The sequence below is a fragment of the Scheffersomyces amazonensis genome (assembly GCF_036850825.1).
Source record: "Scheffersomyces amazonensis strain UFMG-HMD-26.3 chromosome Unknown RJT21scaffold_6, whole genome shotgun sequence".
Lineage (NCBI taxonomy): Eukaryota > Fungi > Ascomycota > Pichiomycetes > Serinales > Debaryomycetaceae > Scheffersomyces > Scheffersomyces amazonensis.
Window position 1 is genome coordinate 1,029,704 of NW_027042746.1, and position 14,429 is coordinate 1,044,132.

Here is a 14,429-nt window from a genome sequence, read left to right on the forward strand (position 1 = left end):
CATATTTACTATCTCTTTTGCTCTAGTATAATATAGTGGTTTACTATGCAGGATTTGGAGCCATTATGCACGACATATTTTACGAAAGCCATGTGGTGAATCATGAATAAGATTTACTAAAGGCTATTTCGTGCATTGGTAAAAGAGTGAGGAAGTAAAGAAAGAAAGAAGAAAGGAAGGGAGAGGCACGAGTTAGACAGTTTACTGTATTATTGAGGGGTGCTATATAAATTTCTTGGCATAAGTTTATGATAGTGGTGTAGAGTATATTTGTGTAGTTTAAACGGTTAGCGATCTCTTTGCCTAACTAAAGTAAATAAAAATATTGTGTCTGCACTACGTCTATCTTACCCTCTCTTAAGTTAATAAGACATGAATAATAATGGAGGTAGAATTACTATAGTACATATAGGAGCAGGTAACCATTCTGTAGATAAGACAGTAGTATATAAGAAATTAATACGACGAAGTTTAAATATCAATAATTCAATAGTCGAAGTAATAAAAACTATAGAAGGAACTAAATATACCAATACCGGATATGGAAGTTCTTTAAATTTAATAGGAAAGGTTGAATGTGATTCAAGTTTTATTAAAGTCTTTGATGGAGTACGAAATCAAGGAGCTTTAGGTGGAATTAATGATAGTTTATATCCTATATTAACTACAAGTAAAGTATATGATAGAATTAATGAGTTTTATAAAGATGATGAATCAGGTTTAAGTCGACCTTTGAGTTTATACTATGGATCATGTCATCAATTATTTCTGCAAAAGGAAAAGGAAAAAGATATTCATCCACTTATCAGTCCCGAATGTCAAACCATTTACGATAGTCATAAAGATCGAGTATTTAAGAATTCAGGTGGGAGTTTACTGTTACTGTTACTGTTACAGGAAATCTCAGATACTGTAGGAGCTATAATTATTGATAATAATAATAATAACACTCAAATATTCACATCTTCAGGAGGTAATTTCTTTAAATTACCAGGTCGTATAGGATGTGCAGGGATTGTAGGATGTGCTATAGACTTTACAATTATAGATAATATAGAAATAAGTTGTATGTGTAGTGGGAATGGTGAAGATATTATATTGATGAATCTTGCTAATTATTTAGTAAATAATATCATGAATGAGAGTAATGACTATGGAACTAATTTGATAAATTTGATAAAGACTCATTCATCTAAATTCTCATTGAATGGAACTAATGATAATGATGAATCTATAGTATATGTTGGAGTAGTACTTTTATTAAATGATAAATCTACTGGTAATAAGATGTTGGTATACTGTCATTCAACCCAATCATTCTACTTTGGATATTCAAATAGTAATACAGGAGAATATGAAGTAATACTTAGTAGATTAAATAATATAGACAAGTATGGAAAAGTATACAAAACTGGAGAATACAAATTATGATAATAAAAATTAAGATTGTTATGTTTTATGTATTATTTTATATATATAGATTTACAAAAAGGAATAAAATGATGATTTACAGAGCTTTTTAATCTATATTATAACTTAACGGGAGGTAGCATGGACTTTTTGGAAAGCACCCTTGGATTGTTGCTTGGAAACAATGTTACCAGCAGCAACTTGTTTAGCCTTTTCAGCCTTTCTTAAAGCCTTAGCAGATTTCTTAGCTTCTTTGTCCTTAACTAATTTTTCATCTCTAGCAGCCTTTCTTTCAGCTGGCTTTTGAGATCTTCTTTCTTTAATTAATTCTAAAGAAGCACCAACAATAGCTCTTTGGTGCTTGATGGTCTTTCTGGATCTCTTTTTAGAAGCTTCTTCGGAAATACCTTTCTTGTGTTGTCTTCTGTATAAAACGGTCCAAGAGATTCTTCTTGGGTTCTTTCTTTGGTGGAATAAAGAAGCAGATTTTGATGATTGGAATCTGAAGATTTTAGAATCACCTCTGACGAATAAGGTACCTCTACCTGGGTAGATCTTAGAACCTGAAAAGGAATCAATTTCAACCTTCATTATGAACTATAAGATTATGTTAGTATTTAATTTATTTTTTGAAATTTAAGGGTGCTTGCTACGTCTAGTGAAAACTATGAGATGTTTTTTTAAAAGAATGTAAATGCTGGATATAATGGTAAATGCTGGATTCAACTTGTGAGTTGTAGTTATGGGAGTAGTAGTGGTTGTTGTCGAATATGTGTTGCATTATATTGGTATATGAGATATTTTTCTAGTGGTGATTCTCCTTGTATACTATATATCTTTGAATAAAAACTGTGAGTTATATGATTCTGCATTTGACTTAAAACTTAACAACTCATATACTGATAGTACGTTGTACTTCATATCAGTATTAAGTTATAAGTTTGATGATTTTTCTTATGAGTTTTGATACTTGTTAAAGGATTCATTAATACTCTTCTAGGCTACACTATACTTTCTTTTCTTTCATTAATCATTATGAAGCTATTGAACTGGCTCTTGAAACACCATAGCTTTCAACGTCTAACAATCTCTACTCTTCACTAGTCGTGGTACACTTGATTACTTCGATTTCACATACTTTTCTTTACTGGTATTAAAGGGTTAACAGTAAAATCTGTAATAGTAATAATGACAATTTGATTCTTTTCAAATTTTTTTTACTGACTACCCAAACGAGAGTGAGACTGGCACGGGCAGGTGCTTAACTATGGGAAATTTCAATACATTTGTCGCACTAACTATGTATGAGGGAGGGAGTGTATATGGATTGCGAGCCTGTATACAACCCAGTAGCTAATAAGTTAGTTAAGTCGTTCTAAATGCGAACTGTTCTAGTTAGTACGGTCACATGATGTTGTGACTGTGTTTTTCTTCCATGGTATGGTTTTTAGCTCCTGTACACAATGAAGCTGCTCATTCCAAACTACTGAGTACAGAGTGAAAAAAAATTATCACCAACCTCTACACTTAATAGTTAAAACGTCTTTTATTTTACTATATCATATCACCTTCAAGACCGGAGTGTATATACATATTAGAACGCAGAGATGGTCAGTATCTTTCTTTTGCATTGCATTTAATAGAGTCAACATAGAAAGCGATATCGATATCGAAGCAGGACTTCGTATCACCATGATATTGGATATTTGGTTTGAACATTTAATTATGAGTTGAATCAAATATCAGTAAAAACAAAACTAGTAGTAATAAAACTACCCACATACAAGGTTAGTGGAATTATATGTTGAGTCAAACATTATATGTAATAGGAATAAATATGAAGAAGAATTATTCATACTAACTAATTATTTCATATAGGCCCCAAAGACTCAAGAAACTATTAACTCTAAGTTAGCCTTAGTTATTAAATCTGGTAAGTATACCTTAGGTTACAAATCCGTTGTTAAATCCTTAAGAACCGGTAAGGCTAAATTAGTCATTATCGCTGGTAACACCCCAGTTTTAAGAAAATCTGAATTAGAATACTACGCTATGTTATCTAAGACCCCAGTTCACTACTTCCAAGGTGGTAACAATGAATTAGGTACTGCTTGTGGTAAATTATTCAGAGTCGGTACCTTATCTATCTTAGATGCTGGTGATTCCGATATCTTAACTTCCCTTTAAATTTAATATAAATTGAATGGGTTGTTTAATTTATTATATCAAATATAATTTACTTTATTATTAATTTATGTATATATATTGAATCTAAATAAATGTATTATATCTGATTAAATTATATCATGTCGTAATATTATATTTTCTGTCTTTCGTTCAATTGTTGTTCCAATCGCTTGATCTCTTCCTCTTCCTTCCTTATGATCTCATCAATATCAAATTCTTCTTCTTCTTCTTGCACTTGCGTATGGCTATATGAACGATTTCCACTACTTCTTCCTTCTTTAACAGGACTACCTATATCACTATAATTAATATTCAATATATTTAATTGTTTCTTTTGTTCATTAATCTCTAACTCCAAATTATTAACACTTTGTTTTAATGATTCGTAATTATCTTGATATTCATTTAATTGCCGTATCACTGAATCTTGATTTTTTATTAATGTGGGATACTTTTTGATTAATTTATCTGTTCTATTAATTAATGTCTGAACATCATCAGTACTTGGAGTAACAAAATATGAATTGTTATTATAAATATTATTACCTCCACCTCTCTTTGTAGGTGAAGACATCACTTCATTAATTGGTTCATTGACTACATTAATTAAATCAGGTATTTGAACTATTATTCTCCGTTTACTACCACCACTTTCTGAATCTCTATTCTCTCCTTCTACTTCTTGATCTTGTCTAGATAACTCAGAAAAGCTCCTATCAATATATATACTTTTTCCATCAACTCTTTCAGGTTTCACACCAACATAATCATAATCATCAACTTGTCCATCATTACCACTCTTCTTTCCTATCCTTTGTTTCTTAAATTTAGGCTTGACAATCTTATATAGTGAACTCTCATCTATTGTAGGATCTTTTAATAAGGTTGTTATATTAGGTTTCTTAACTATCGCATTAGTGAAAATACCTGGAGATTTAAATTTGAGGGTTTGAATCGATCGTACTGATTGATCCGTCCTATCAAGAAAGTAGTTTAATGATGCCATATTTGCTTTGGTATAGATGTTAGAGCTTTTTAATTATCTTAAATATTGGTACATTATTTGTTTACATTTTCCGATATTGTACTTTTAAAAATCCTGCATATTTAAATTCTAATAATCTTTGTTTGCCATAGTGGAGTTATATGTATACTTCCTGTTTGTGAAAGCACCTATAGTCAAGTATAATTCATAACACTAACGATGTGTCGGATCAGTTTCTTGCCTCCCATAGCCAAAAACAGTCAATTTGCTCCTAGTAAAACTGATAAGTAAGTATATCATTCCGTCTAAAATATACATTGCCAAAGCATCTCTCCTATGGAGCTTTTTAAGTTTGATTAAATCTGCAAAATAAGCTAAGCAACCAACTATTGTAAGATAGCCAGAGTAAGATTGGACCTTTTTGAGTAATCCTATCCAGAAGAGTCTCCAATTAAACCCATGCGCATTGTCTCTATTTGTAGTATTGTAATACGGAGAGTGTAATTTGCATCTATTCGACATTTGTATAGTAGCAATAAATGTCGGTCCCTATGTCGTTTTTGAAATCCTGCATATTGTCCATAGGTCAATTTTCTTTCTAATATATGAGGCCCCATCATCTCTCATATATAGTTAGATCTTTCATATGACGACATCATTATTATGACTGTGGATTTGGATAAGTATGCCAAACCAGGCAAGGATCACTATATAGCGTTGGGGCTAGAAGGTTCTGCCAATAAATTGGGGGTAGGAGTTATAAGGCATAATTTAGGACAATTATCATCTAATAATCGAGCTCAAGTACTTTCTAATGTTAGAGATACATATATTACTCCACCTGGTGAAGGATTTTTACCTCGTGATACTGCTAGACATCATAGAAATTGGGTAGTAAGAATTATAAAAAGAGCATTAATTGATGCAAAAATAAAAGGAACTGATATAGATTGTATTTGTTTTACTCAAGGACCTGGAATGGGAGCTCCATTACAATCAGTAGTAATTGCTGCTCGTACTTTAGCACAATTATGGGGTGATATACCATTAGTAGGGGTTAATCATTGTATTGGACATATTGAAATGGGTAGAGAAATTACAGGTGCTGATAATCCAGTAGTATTATATGTTAGTGGTGGAAACACTCAAGTAATCGCATATTCTAAACAAAGATATAGAATTTTTGGTGAAACTTTGGATATAGCTATAGGGAACTGTTTAGATAGATTTGCTAGAACTTTAAAAATTCCTAATGAACCAGCTCCAGGATATAATATCGAACAAATGGCTAAAAAGGGTAAGCATTTAATTAATTTACCATATACTGTTAAGGGGATGGATTTATCAATGTCAGGTATATTAGGATATATAGATCAATTGGCTAAGGAAATGTTTGGTAAACAAGCCAAAAAAGTAGTGGATGAAACCACTGGAGAACCTATAACAGCAGAAGATTTATGTTTCTCTTTACAAGAAATCTTATTTTCAATGTTAGTAGAAATCACTGAACGTGCATTGGCTCATGTCAATAGTAATCAAGTTTTAATTGTTGGAGGTGTAGGATCAAATGAAAGATTACAAGAGATGATGAAGTTGATGATTCAAGATCGTAAAAATGGTCAGATTTATGCTACTGATGAAAGATTCTGTATTGATAATGGTATAATGATTGCCCATGCTGGATTATTAAGTTATAGAACTGGTCAAACTAATGATATAAAAGATACAGTATGTACTCAAAGATTCAGAACTGATGAAGTGTTTATAAAATGGAGAGATGATTAGAGTATTGTCAATATAAACCTTTTTGCATTACTAATATCGTAGAATATACTATATATTATCGACTAAAAATCGTAATGGTTTAGAAATGAATCTACTCTATACCATTTTGATTAACCAGTAGATATATCTACTCCATGGTCGTACATTAACCTAGTAATTTTAAAAGACCCATATGTAGTTCAGTGCTTGCACTAAAGAATTTACTATATTGTGTGGTCAGATACGGTTCCAACATCATTATCCCAACTGATTTAATATTTTTGAGTATAGTACACTATCCACCTCATCAATATGAGTTCGACTTGGAAGTTTGAAATCATTTGGAAGATTTTTATGATGTTTTATATCATATATTAAATCTTCTACATTGGATTTTGAATTCTCTGGTAAACATTCTCTCAATAAACTAGCCAATTTTCTTACTTTAGTACCATCCCATAAACTAGCTGATTGTCTGTAATTATGATTTAAAGCACTTTGATAACCATCTATATTTTCATACTCTATTATGGCTTGATCATAACGTGAACCTTGTTGATATGGTAACTTCTGAACATGCTTAATTGATCCGAATGTCTGCATTATTTGATTAATCACATCTTCCGAGATCAAATCTCGAAGTTCTGGTTTAAATTTCCATTTGACTATTACTCGATATACATCATTTTTCGTCACTAGAAGCTCGACTTTATGCGATGGTGTTGGTAGGTCCTTATACGAAACATATGATTCTACAGGTTCTTGTCGTATTTCAGTAGTATTAGAACTTTCTCTATTGGTAATCAATTCAGCCTCAAGAACTCGACGTCTCTTTATACCTTCCTCTCGTAATAATTCAAGGTTATTTGTGAATCGACGTTTTTGACTCAATTCATTATTATTTACTTTTGCTTCAGCCTTTTGCAATTCATCTTGAAACCGTCTGGTAAACTCTTTCAATTGTTCTTTATTCTGCTCTCTGTTTGCTCTCGCTTGTCTTAGAGCATCATACTGACGTCTTAAATCTTCATGCGATAGTATTTCATAAATCTTACTTAATGTATTGAATTTATCTAAATCTCCTCCAACCTTATCAGGATGATACTGAAGAGCCTTTCTACGGTATTGTCTTCTTATTTCATCCCCTGTCGCAGACACATCGATTTCAAGGAATGCATAGAGATCTATTTCTCCCTCAATAATAGCTTTCACACTACCATTCTCACTATCTGTACTGACCATTGGTACACCAAAGAAATCCTGATATATATGATATAGAAAAAATTATCTACAGATTCATAGTTATACAGTGCGATAAACACCATAATCGGGTTTGATACAAAAATGTATATAAACTAATGATAATAATAATAATAATAGTGATAGTAATAGTTATAATATAAAAGAGGATGATTATTGTACAAGAGAAGTATAACTTCTAATACATAGGATTTTATGCTGAATGGTTCCAACAAAGTCAAATAAACGCAGGATAAACAAATGCTGGTAGTACAGATTTTATAGTCTATATATATTCTAATTTGTTACGACTGGGAATAGTTTGAAAGTTGGATATGAATAATTGAACTTTTCCATTGTGTTACATACAATGTTTCACAATCATTAGTAAACTGATTCAGGATAAGAACAAGAATAATTTTTTTGATGATTTTTCATAGAATGCATTAATACTCATTATAAAGGGTCCGGAAATGGATTAAAATGATTTTTTTAAAGAAATAATAATAAAGCAAGATCCTGATCTCAAGCTTTAACAGTTCTTAAACCATAATTTGATCTAAAAATAGCATCACCTTCAGAATAACCTCTACCTAAACCGAAACCAATACCTAACCAAACTGGGAATGCTCTTCTTTTAAAAAATAAAATAGAAGCTAAAACTCCTCCACCAAATCCTAAACCGGTTTTAATCAAGCCGTTGGATAAAACAACATCCCACTTTTCATTCAATAAGTTTTGACTAGCACTAGTTGGTACAATTTCACTTGACATGGCTATTATTGTGTTAGTATGTTATGTTTTGTTTAATTATTATATTATTATATTATAATATGTTTTTTGCTTATAATATCAACTAAAGTCAACTGCCGTTTAAATTTTTCAAATTACAACCCCCACTACTAACAAACGCGTGACCAATTGTATATCTACGTACTTGTGATGTGTGATATCGTATAAGCTTAACTTAACTATAGTTCAATCTAGTACAGATAGTGCTGAAAAAAAAAAACCGTCCAATTTGGTTGGTCAAGAATTTTCTCAATTGTACTATGTAATGTAAAAGGTATAATTCCGAAGTCACGTGCGCACTAGTATAACCCGGTCGGATTTCAAATATATAATATAAATTTGAACATATGATATTGTACACAGTTGTATTGTATGTAAAAAGTTAAAGTTAAATATAGAGATTTGGAATAAAATGGTAAATAAATAAATATATATATATATGTTAAATATATGTTAAAAATTAGTATTCATCATTCTTCTGACATCACTCTTTCTATTACCTGGAATTAAATCACTTTCAATAGTATTGAAATCCTCTTCATATTGACCTTGACCTTGACCTTGACCCTGGAATTGTCCTTGACCTGCTCCAGGTCCTGAACCTGGTACAGACCCAGCTGGTCGGAATTTTCTTTGTTTAGTTATTTCCGTGACAGGATTCAACATGACGACTGATGATCTAGCAAGTTGAGATGCAGAAGGATTAGATGATGTACTAGCTTGTTGTTGCAGTGGTTGTAGTTGAGGACTTGTAGAATAATAAGTATTATTACTTGGATTAGAAAATGATGATTGTGATTGTAAATGAGGAGAGTTAACTGGTGAAGTCCAAACTCCATCAGCTTCCATTGGATTAAATGGTCTACCAGTTGTTGGTGAAACATTTTGTCCATTCAGTCCCTTCATTCTAGGTTCAAAATTAGTGAATGTTTCTAAAGTAGATTTACGGAAATCAGAAGCATTCTTTAGTTTTTGTAATGGAGGTAATTGTTGAGGAGGCTGTTGTTGATAATGTTGATATTGTTGTGGTGGTGGTTGTTGTTGTTGTTGAGAGTAAGCTTGAGCTGCAGGTTGAAGATTAGGTATATATGCTTGGTTATAATAATGACCATCAACAGGATATCCATAAGGTTGTTGTTGATGAGGATATTGATGTTGGAATTCTTGTTCATCGGTGAAAATTGGTGTATCACCATAAAGTGATGAAGTAACAGTCATTCTCTTATTGTAATCAGTATCCATTTTCAATTCTTTATTAATTCTAACGATATCATGTTGATCTAATTCAGGTAATGGTTCATTAATATCAGCAGCAAATCTATCTTGCTGTTGTTTAGCTTCTTTACCTTCAAAATATACCTTATAAACAGATTTCATTCTTTTTATTTCTTCCTCTTGTTCAGGAGAAATACCCAGAACTTCTTCATGATCATCATCCTCTACATCACTATCATTTTTTAATAAATTAAATGCTGAAAATCTAGGAGATTTAGTTAATTTTCCAGGTTTACTTCCTAATAATTCTGAATTAGAATTATTAATGTGAGAATCATCTTCTGCCGAATTTTCATGACTATTAGTGAAATCAAAATCTCCATCATCATCATCATTATTATTATCTTCATAATCAGTTACAGTTATAGCTGGTGGGGCTAAACTATGTTGAAGATCTTTGTTTTTAGTTTCAACAGTTTGTGCAGTAGTATTGGAAGTAGTTATACCAGCATCTTCTTCAAATGGAGATTTTGCTTCATGAGATCTATCATACTCATCATGATTACTTGAACCTACTGGAGTGGGTTCACTAGTAGCAGTATTATACAGATCATGTTTAAGACTTGTTTGAGGTTCAGTAGTGAATTTTTCTTCAATCTCTTTAGAACCTGAACGTGAACCAGATGAACTAGAAGTATCATAATCAGTCTTTTCATTATCGTCTTTCTGTATATATGAGACTTGTTGTCTTAAAGCTGATTTTTGAGGTGAAACATTAAAATTTTGTGTAGGAATTGGTAAATTACTATAACTTGAATTTCTTGTTCTACTTAATGAACCAGAAGGAGTATTATGATAATAACTTGAATTATCACCACCAAGTTGTCTAGCATATTCATCAAGGGAAACTTTAGAACCAGTTTGATGTTGATAAGGTAATACAATAGTATCTAAATAAGGATCGGCAGCAGTTGGAGCTAAAGAAATTGAAGATTTATTATATATACCCTTACCTTGTTGAATAACAGGATATCTAACTGAATTTCTATTATGAAATGGATCTTCAATTTGATACATATTTTGTTGAAGAAAGTTTGGATTACTTGGGAAATCAGGTAATGCAGTTGCTTCACCATTTTCATCAAAATCTGGATCATGTTCCATAGCTTCCTTTTTATCTTTACGATAATTTCTGAATAAGAAATATCCTAAAATAGATAAAATTACTACTGAAGGAATAATAACTGCCACAGTAATTGTTAATACATTACTAGTTACTGGTCTTTGACAAAGTCCTGTATCACTATGTTTACATTGATCTGATTCAGAAGATTCTGAATCGGAACTAGAACTGGAACGAGTGACAAGTTCCACCATGACATTCATGTCATAAAATCGGGACGCTCTAGTTGGAATTATCTCAGTCATTGGTATATGAAATTAAAATTAAAAAAGAATTAATATGTTAATGAATTAATGAATGAATGAACGAATAGTACTAATAATTATAATTATAATGGAACATATATGGTGGAGATTAAACTAATAAACAAAAATGAGTGAGTGAGTTTGTGAATAAGTGAGTGTGCAAGTTAACAGTTCGATTGATATGTCTAATGACAATGACAGTATATAACGAACGGCTAGAGTGAGTAACGATAGTAAAAGGTAAATGAGTTTGGAGTTAAGTTGGGATGGGTTCGTCTTCGGTATTGTGTTTTGGAGATCCAGTGTCAAATTTTCGACCGAGTAAAAAATCAAATCAAAAAATCTAACAAAAAAATAAAAAAATATTTCTAAAATAATAATAAAAGAATATTAATAAGAGGAAAAAATAAACAGTCGCGTCTTTTGTGTCAGCAATACCTCACAACAGCCAGTGGACTACTGCTTAGGGACGCGAGCCACTGGGCTGTAGCGACGATGCCCGAACTCATCATCTACTGTAAGGAAGTTAATGAAAAGTTATAAGATAGTTGGTATATAAATCAATTAATATAAACTATTTACTATACACTAGTATCTAAATTCTTCTAATTATTTACTATTACTATTACTATTACTTTTGTTCGTAATTAATCGTATTCTAATCGTATTCTTTCTATGGATCCATTATCCTCATTCTCACTCTTCACCTCCTATTGTCGCTAATGAGCTATCGTCGCACGCACCGCAGCAACATTTGGCGACTAAAGGCGGACTCTACTGCACAAAATCAATACAGTGAAAGCCATCAATTTCAATTTCATTAACTGTTAATTGTTAAACACCACAACTCATATTAAATAAATGTCCTATTAATGCGTTAAATAAATAACTATCTATGTATGTATAACTATGTAAAATCACCTCTTAAACTCTAAAACTAAGTAAAATAAAAGCTCACCAAGTTTGTATTTGTTCGAATAATTCAACTCTATATTGAGTCTTATCAAGATTATCAACTACCCCTTTTCTAGCATCATCAACCATAGATCCATGAGCACATGATGCAAATGCAATTGGTCCATCGGCTTGTTGTATTTCTTCTCCAACAATTGTATAGAAATCTGGTCTACCTTCTCTGAATTCAATATATTTCAATTTATTCTTTAATTGATCAATATATTCATTAGATTCTTCCATTGTATCAGATTTCTTTTCTTGTTCTGCTTCTTCTTCTTCTGATGATTCAACAGTATTAGAAAATATTGGTTCAACTAATCCAACATGTGGTTGAGTAATATAAATAATTGGTTGAATATTCATTTCTTTCAATTTTAATAATTCTGGACTAAACCATTCAATTGATCTATAATGACGAATAACCCAATATAATTTAATCTTTGCTTTATCACCTAATCTCTTAGCAATATCAGTGGCTTCATAATAAAGTCCTGGAATACCATTACCACCAGCTAAGAAAACAGTATTTTCATATTTGTTAATACTAACTCTTTGACCATATGGACCTTCAATAGAAACTTTTATATGAGCTTTACTATTTGGTTGTTTAGATAAATATTGATATAATCCATGAGTTACACCACCTTTAACCTTCAAATAAAATGTAAGTGTATTTTCTTCAAGAACAGAATCAACAACTGTAAAAGGATGTGATTGCCAGAAGCATGATGGTCTTAAGAAATGAATAAAAGCATGACAACCAGGAAATGGTTTCCAATAAGCTGGTCTCTGAACTTTAACTCTTAAAGTTTCATTAGCAACCAATTGAACTTCAGCAGTTTTAATACCAAATGAAAATAATCTGACAATTCTAATCAAACGATCAAAAATCCAAACGGCTGCTGCTCCATAATACCATTGTTCAAATCCATCATTAGAAGTATGAATCCAACCTCCAACAATAAAGAAAACTGCAAGTATTATATGAATAAGTAAAAATAATTCATATCTTGATTTTCTGAATACCAACATGGAATGGAAAAGTGAAAGGCACATACAGATTAATGAAACATAACCCCATCTTACATAAGGTTGTTTATTTCTGGTATGATATTTACCAATACCAATTCCATTATATGTCATACCAATACCATGAAGAACTCCTAAAAGGGTAGCGTATCTCGAATTCCATTTATGAAGAAGAATGAATCTAGAGTGTGACCAACCAGAAACCCATTGCATGACATTATTTCTACCAGCGAATAACACTAAATTTGGCAAAATCCATAAACACATTTGTCCACTTCTATCAGCAATCTTTCTACCCATTTCGGCATATTTAATGGGCCAGATGATATTTGGAGAATCATGAGTAAAGTTAACACAAGTGAAAATAATTGCTAAGATAAGCCAAATACTAATCAAAATAGATTCCAATCTAGTTGGAACAAAAAAGATAAAGTATTTAAAAATCAGTTTATGATGGGCATGACTTCTTGATCCAAAAGCTGGTAAAGAAATATACTTTCTGTATGTATTTGAAAAAGATCCATTTAAGGATTTAACGAAATTTGGGAAAAGGAAGTAAGTCAAGTTACATAAACCGGCCATGAATAAAACAAGATACCAATAAGCAAACAATGTTACACCATAGTAGAAGGAATAATTATAATTATACCATCTACCTCTTTCTGATTTCCAAGCTCCAAGAATCTTTTTCTTGGATAACATGACAGGTTGATGGAAAAGTTTGGTGGTATTGAATTTTTCGACAGATGAAGTGTTGAATAAGTAATTAGTGGCATTATTAAAGGCATCCGTATATTGTTCTTCAGTCAAGTTGAATTTTGCACAAGATTTTATAAAGTTAGCCTTTGCATTTGGATCCGGAATAACTGAAAGACAATGTGTCATAGTACCTAAAGCAGGTTGATTCTTAATATCACAGTAACTTCCCTTTTTTGAAATAAGAGTTGCAGTTTTAGCGATAAGAGCAGTACAAGCCATATTTGGGAATGCAGCTTCATGATATATTTCAAATGCATCTTCAGCTTGAACTGCTGAAAGTAACGTTGCAACGAATAATGCTGCTGTCAACTTAACGGATACCATATTGAGAAGTTTTCGCAATTATAATTCGGCTGAGAAAAAATACAATAATTACCGTTGTAAATCTGTTGAACTGAAGAAATAAAGTAAGCCTCTTAGAAAAGCCTGAAACTTAAATCGAAAGTCATATTTAAATAAAGGGTATGTAGTACTATTTAAATAATCATATTCCGATTTATGAAACTATTGCAGAAATGAAGACGGAATTGAACGTAAAATTTTGGACAAAAAAATTAGATACAACATTCGGGAAGTACAAAACGCATTAAATTTTATCAGATGGAACATTTACCATTGTTCTGAATTATTATTTTTAGCTTTGGCTATATGCAAGTTACCCATT

The 14,429-nt window shown here is 31.5% G+C and overlaps 10 protein-coding genes across 10 annotated transcripts; 3 read left to right on the forward strand and 7 right to left on the reverse strand. All coding sequences in view use genetic code 12, as the record gives it.

The window, feature by feature from the left end:
- Positions 1 to 99: 99 nt before the first annotated feature.
- FGR10 (Fgr10p) lies at positions 100 to 1,484 on the forward strand. The gene has a single exon (XM_064884932.1). The coding sequence runs from the start codon at positions 373 to 375 to the stop codon at positions 1,429 to 1,431; it is 1,059 nt and encodes a 352-aa protein (XP_064736987.1). The 5' UTR covers positions 100 to 372; the 3' UTR covers positions 1,432 to 1,484.
- Positions 1,485 to 1,536: 52 nt separating this feature from the next.
- On the reverse strand, positions 1,537 to 2,001 carry RPL24A (60S ribosomal protein eL24; the record flags this gene model as incomplete). The annotated part of the gene is made up of 1 exon (XM_064885215.1): positions 1,537 to 2,001. One exon carries the CDS (start codon positions 1,999 to 2,001, stop codon positions 1,537 to 1,539), a length of 465 nt encoding a protein of 154 aa, XP_064736988.1.
- A 910-nt stretch (positions 2,002 to 2,911) lies between these two features.
- RPL30 (60S ribosomal protein eL30) lies at positions 2,912 to 3,709 on the forward strand. Its single transcript, XM_064882447.1, has 2 exons — positions 2,912 to 3,020; positions 3,289 to 3,709. The coding sequence occupies exons 1-2, from the start codon at positions 3,018 to 3,020 to the stop codon at positions 3,595 to 3,597; spliced, it is 312 nt and encodes a 103-aa protein (XP_064736989.1). The 5' UTR covers positions 2,912 to 3,017; the 3' UTR covers positions 3,598 to 3,709.
- Positions 3,670 to 4,629, reverse strand: SPC34 (Spc34p). The gene has a single exon (XM_064882448.1). The coding sequence runs from the start codon at positions 4,601 to 4,603 to the stop codon at positions 3,728 to 3,730; it is 876 nt and encodes a 291-aa protein (XP_064736990.1). The 5' UTR covers positions 4,604 to 4,629; the 3' UTR covers positions 3,670 to 3,727.
- A 166-nt stretch (positions 4,630 to 4,795) lies between these two features.
- RJT21DRAFT_115866 (uncharacterized protein) lies at positions 4,796 to 5,104 on the reverse strand (the record flags this gene model as incomplete). The annotated part of the gene is made up of 1 exon (XM_064880375.1): positions 4,796 to 5,104. The coding sequence occupies one exon, from the start codon at positions 5,102 to 5,104 to the stop codon at positions 4,796 to 4,798; it is 309 nt and encodes a 102-aa protein (XP_064736991.1).
- Positions 5,105 to 5,129: 25 nt separating this feature from the next.
- On the forward strand, positions 5,130 to 6,385 carry RJT21DRAFT_122578 (chromatin DNA-binding HSP70/DnaK family ATPase). The gene has a single exon (XM_064882449.1). It carries the CDS (start codon positions 5,246 to 5,248, stop codon positions 6,365 to 6,367), a length of 1,122 nt encoding a protein of 373 aa, XP_064736992.1. The 5' UTR covers positions 5,130 to 5,245; the 3' UTR covers positions 6,368 to 6,385.
- On the reverse strand, positions 6,386 to 7,754 carry RJT21DRAFT_122579 (U2-type spliceosomal complex subunit). Its single transcript, XM_064882450.1, has one exon. It carries the CDS (start codon positions 7,586 to 7,588, stop codon positions 6,605 to 6,607), a length of 984 nt encoding a protein of 327 aa, XP_064736993.1. The 5' UTR covers positions 7,589 to 7,754; the 3' UTR covers positions 6,386 to 6,604.
- Positions 7,676 to 8,574, reverse strand: RJT21DRAFT_122580 (uncharacterized protein). The gene is made up of 2 exons (XM_064882451.1): positions 8,523 to 8,574; positions 7,676 to 8,361 (listed from the first exon to the last, which is right to left on the reverse strand). The coding sequence occupies exon 2, from the start codon at positions 8,357 to 8,359 to the stop codon at positions 8,111 to 8,113; it is 249 nt and encodes an 82-aa protein (XP_064736994.1). The 5' UTR covers positions 8,360 to 8,361; positions 8,523 to 8,574; the 3' UTR covers positions 7,676 to 8,110.
- A 127-nt stretch (positions 8,575 to 8,701) lies between these two features.
- Positions 8,702 to 11,345, reverse strand: RJT21DRAFT_52531 (uncharacterized protein). The gene has a single exon (XM_064884934.1). It carries the CDS (start codon positions 11,018 to 11,020, stop codon positions 8,831 to 8,833), a length of 2,190 nt encoding a protein of 729 aa, XP_064736995.1. The 5' UTR covers positions 11,021 to 11,345; the 3' UTR covers positions 8,702 to 8,830.
- A 263-nt stretch (positions 11,346 to 11,608) lies between these two features.
- On the reverse strand, positions 11,609 to 14,255 carry FRE10 (Fre10p). Its single transcript, XM_064882452.1, has one exon. The coding sequence runs from the start codon at positions 14,087 to 14,089 to the stop codon at positions 11,975 to 11,977; it is 2,115 nt and encodes a 704-aa protein (XP_064736996.1). The 5' UTR covers positions 14,090 to 14,255; the 3' UTR covers positions 11,609 to 11,974.
- Between the last annotated feature and the right edge of the window lie 174 nt (positions 14,256 to 14,429).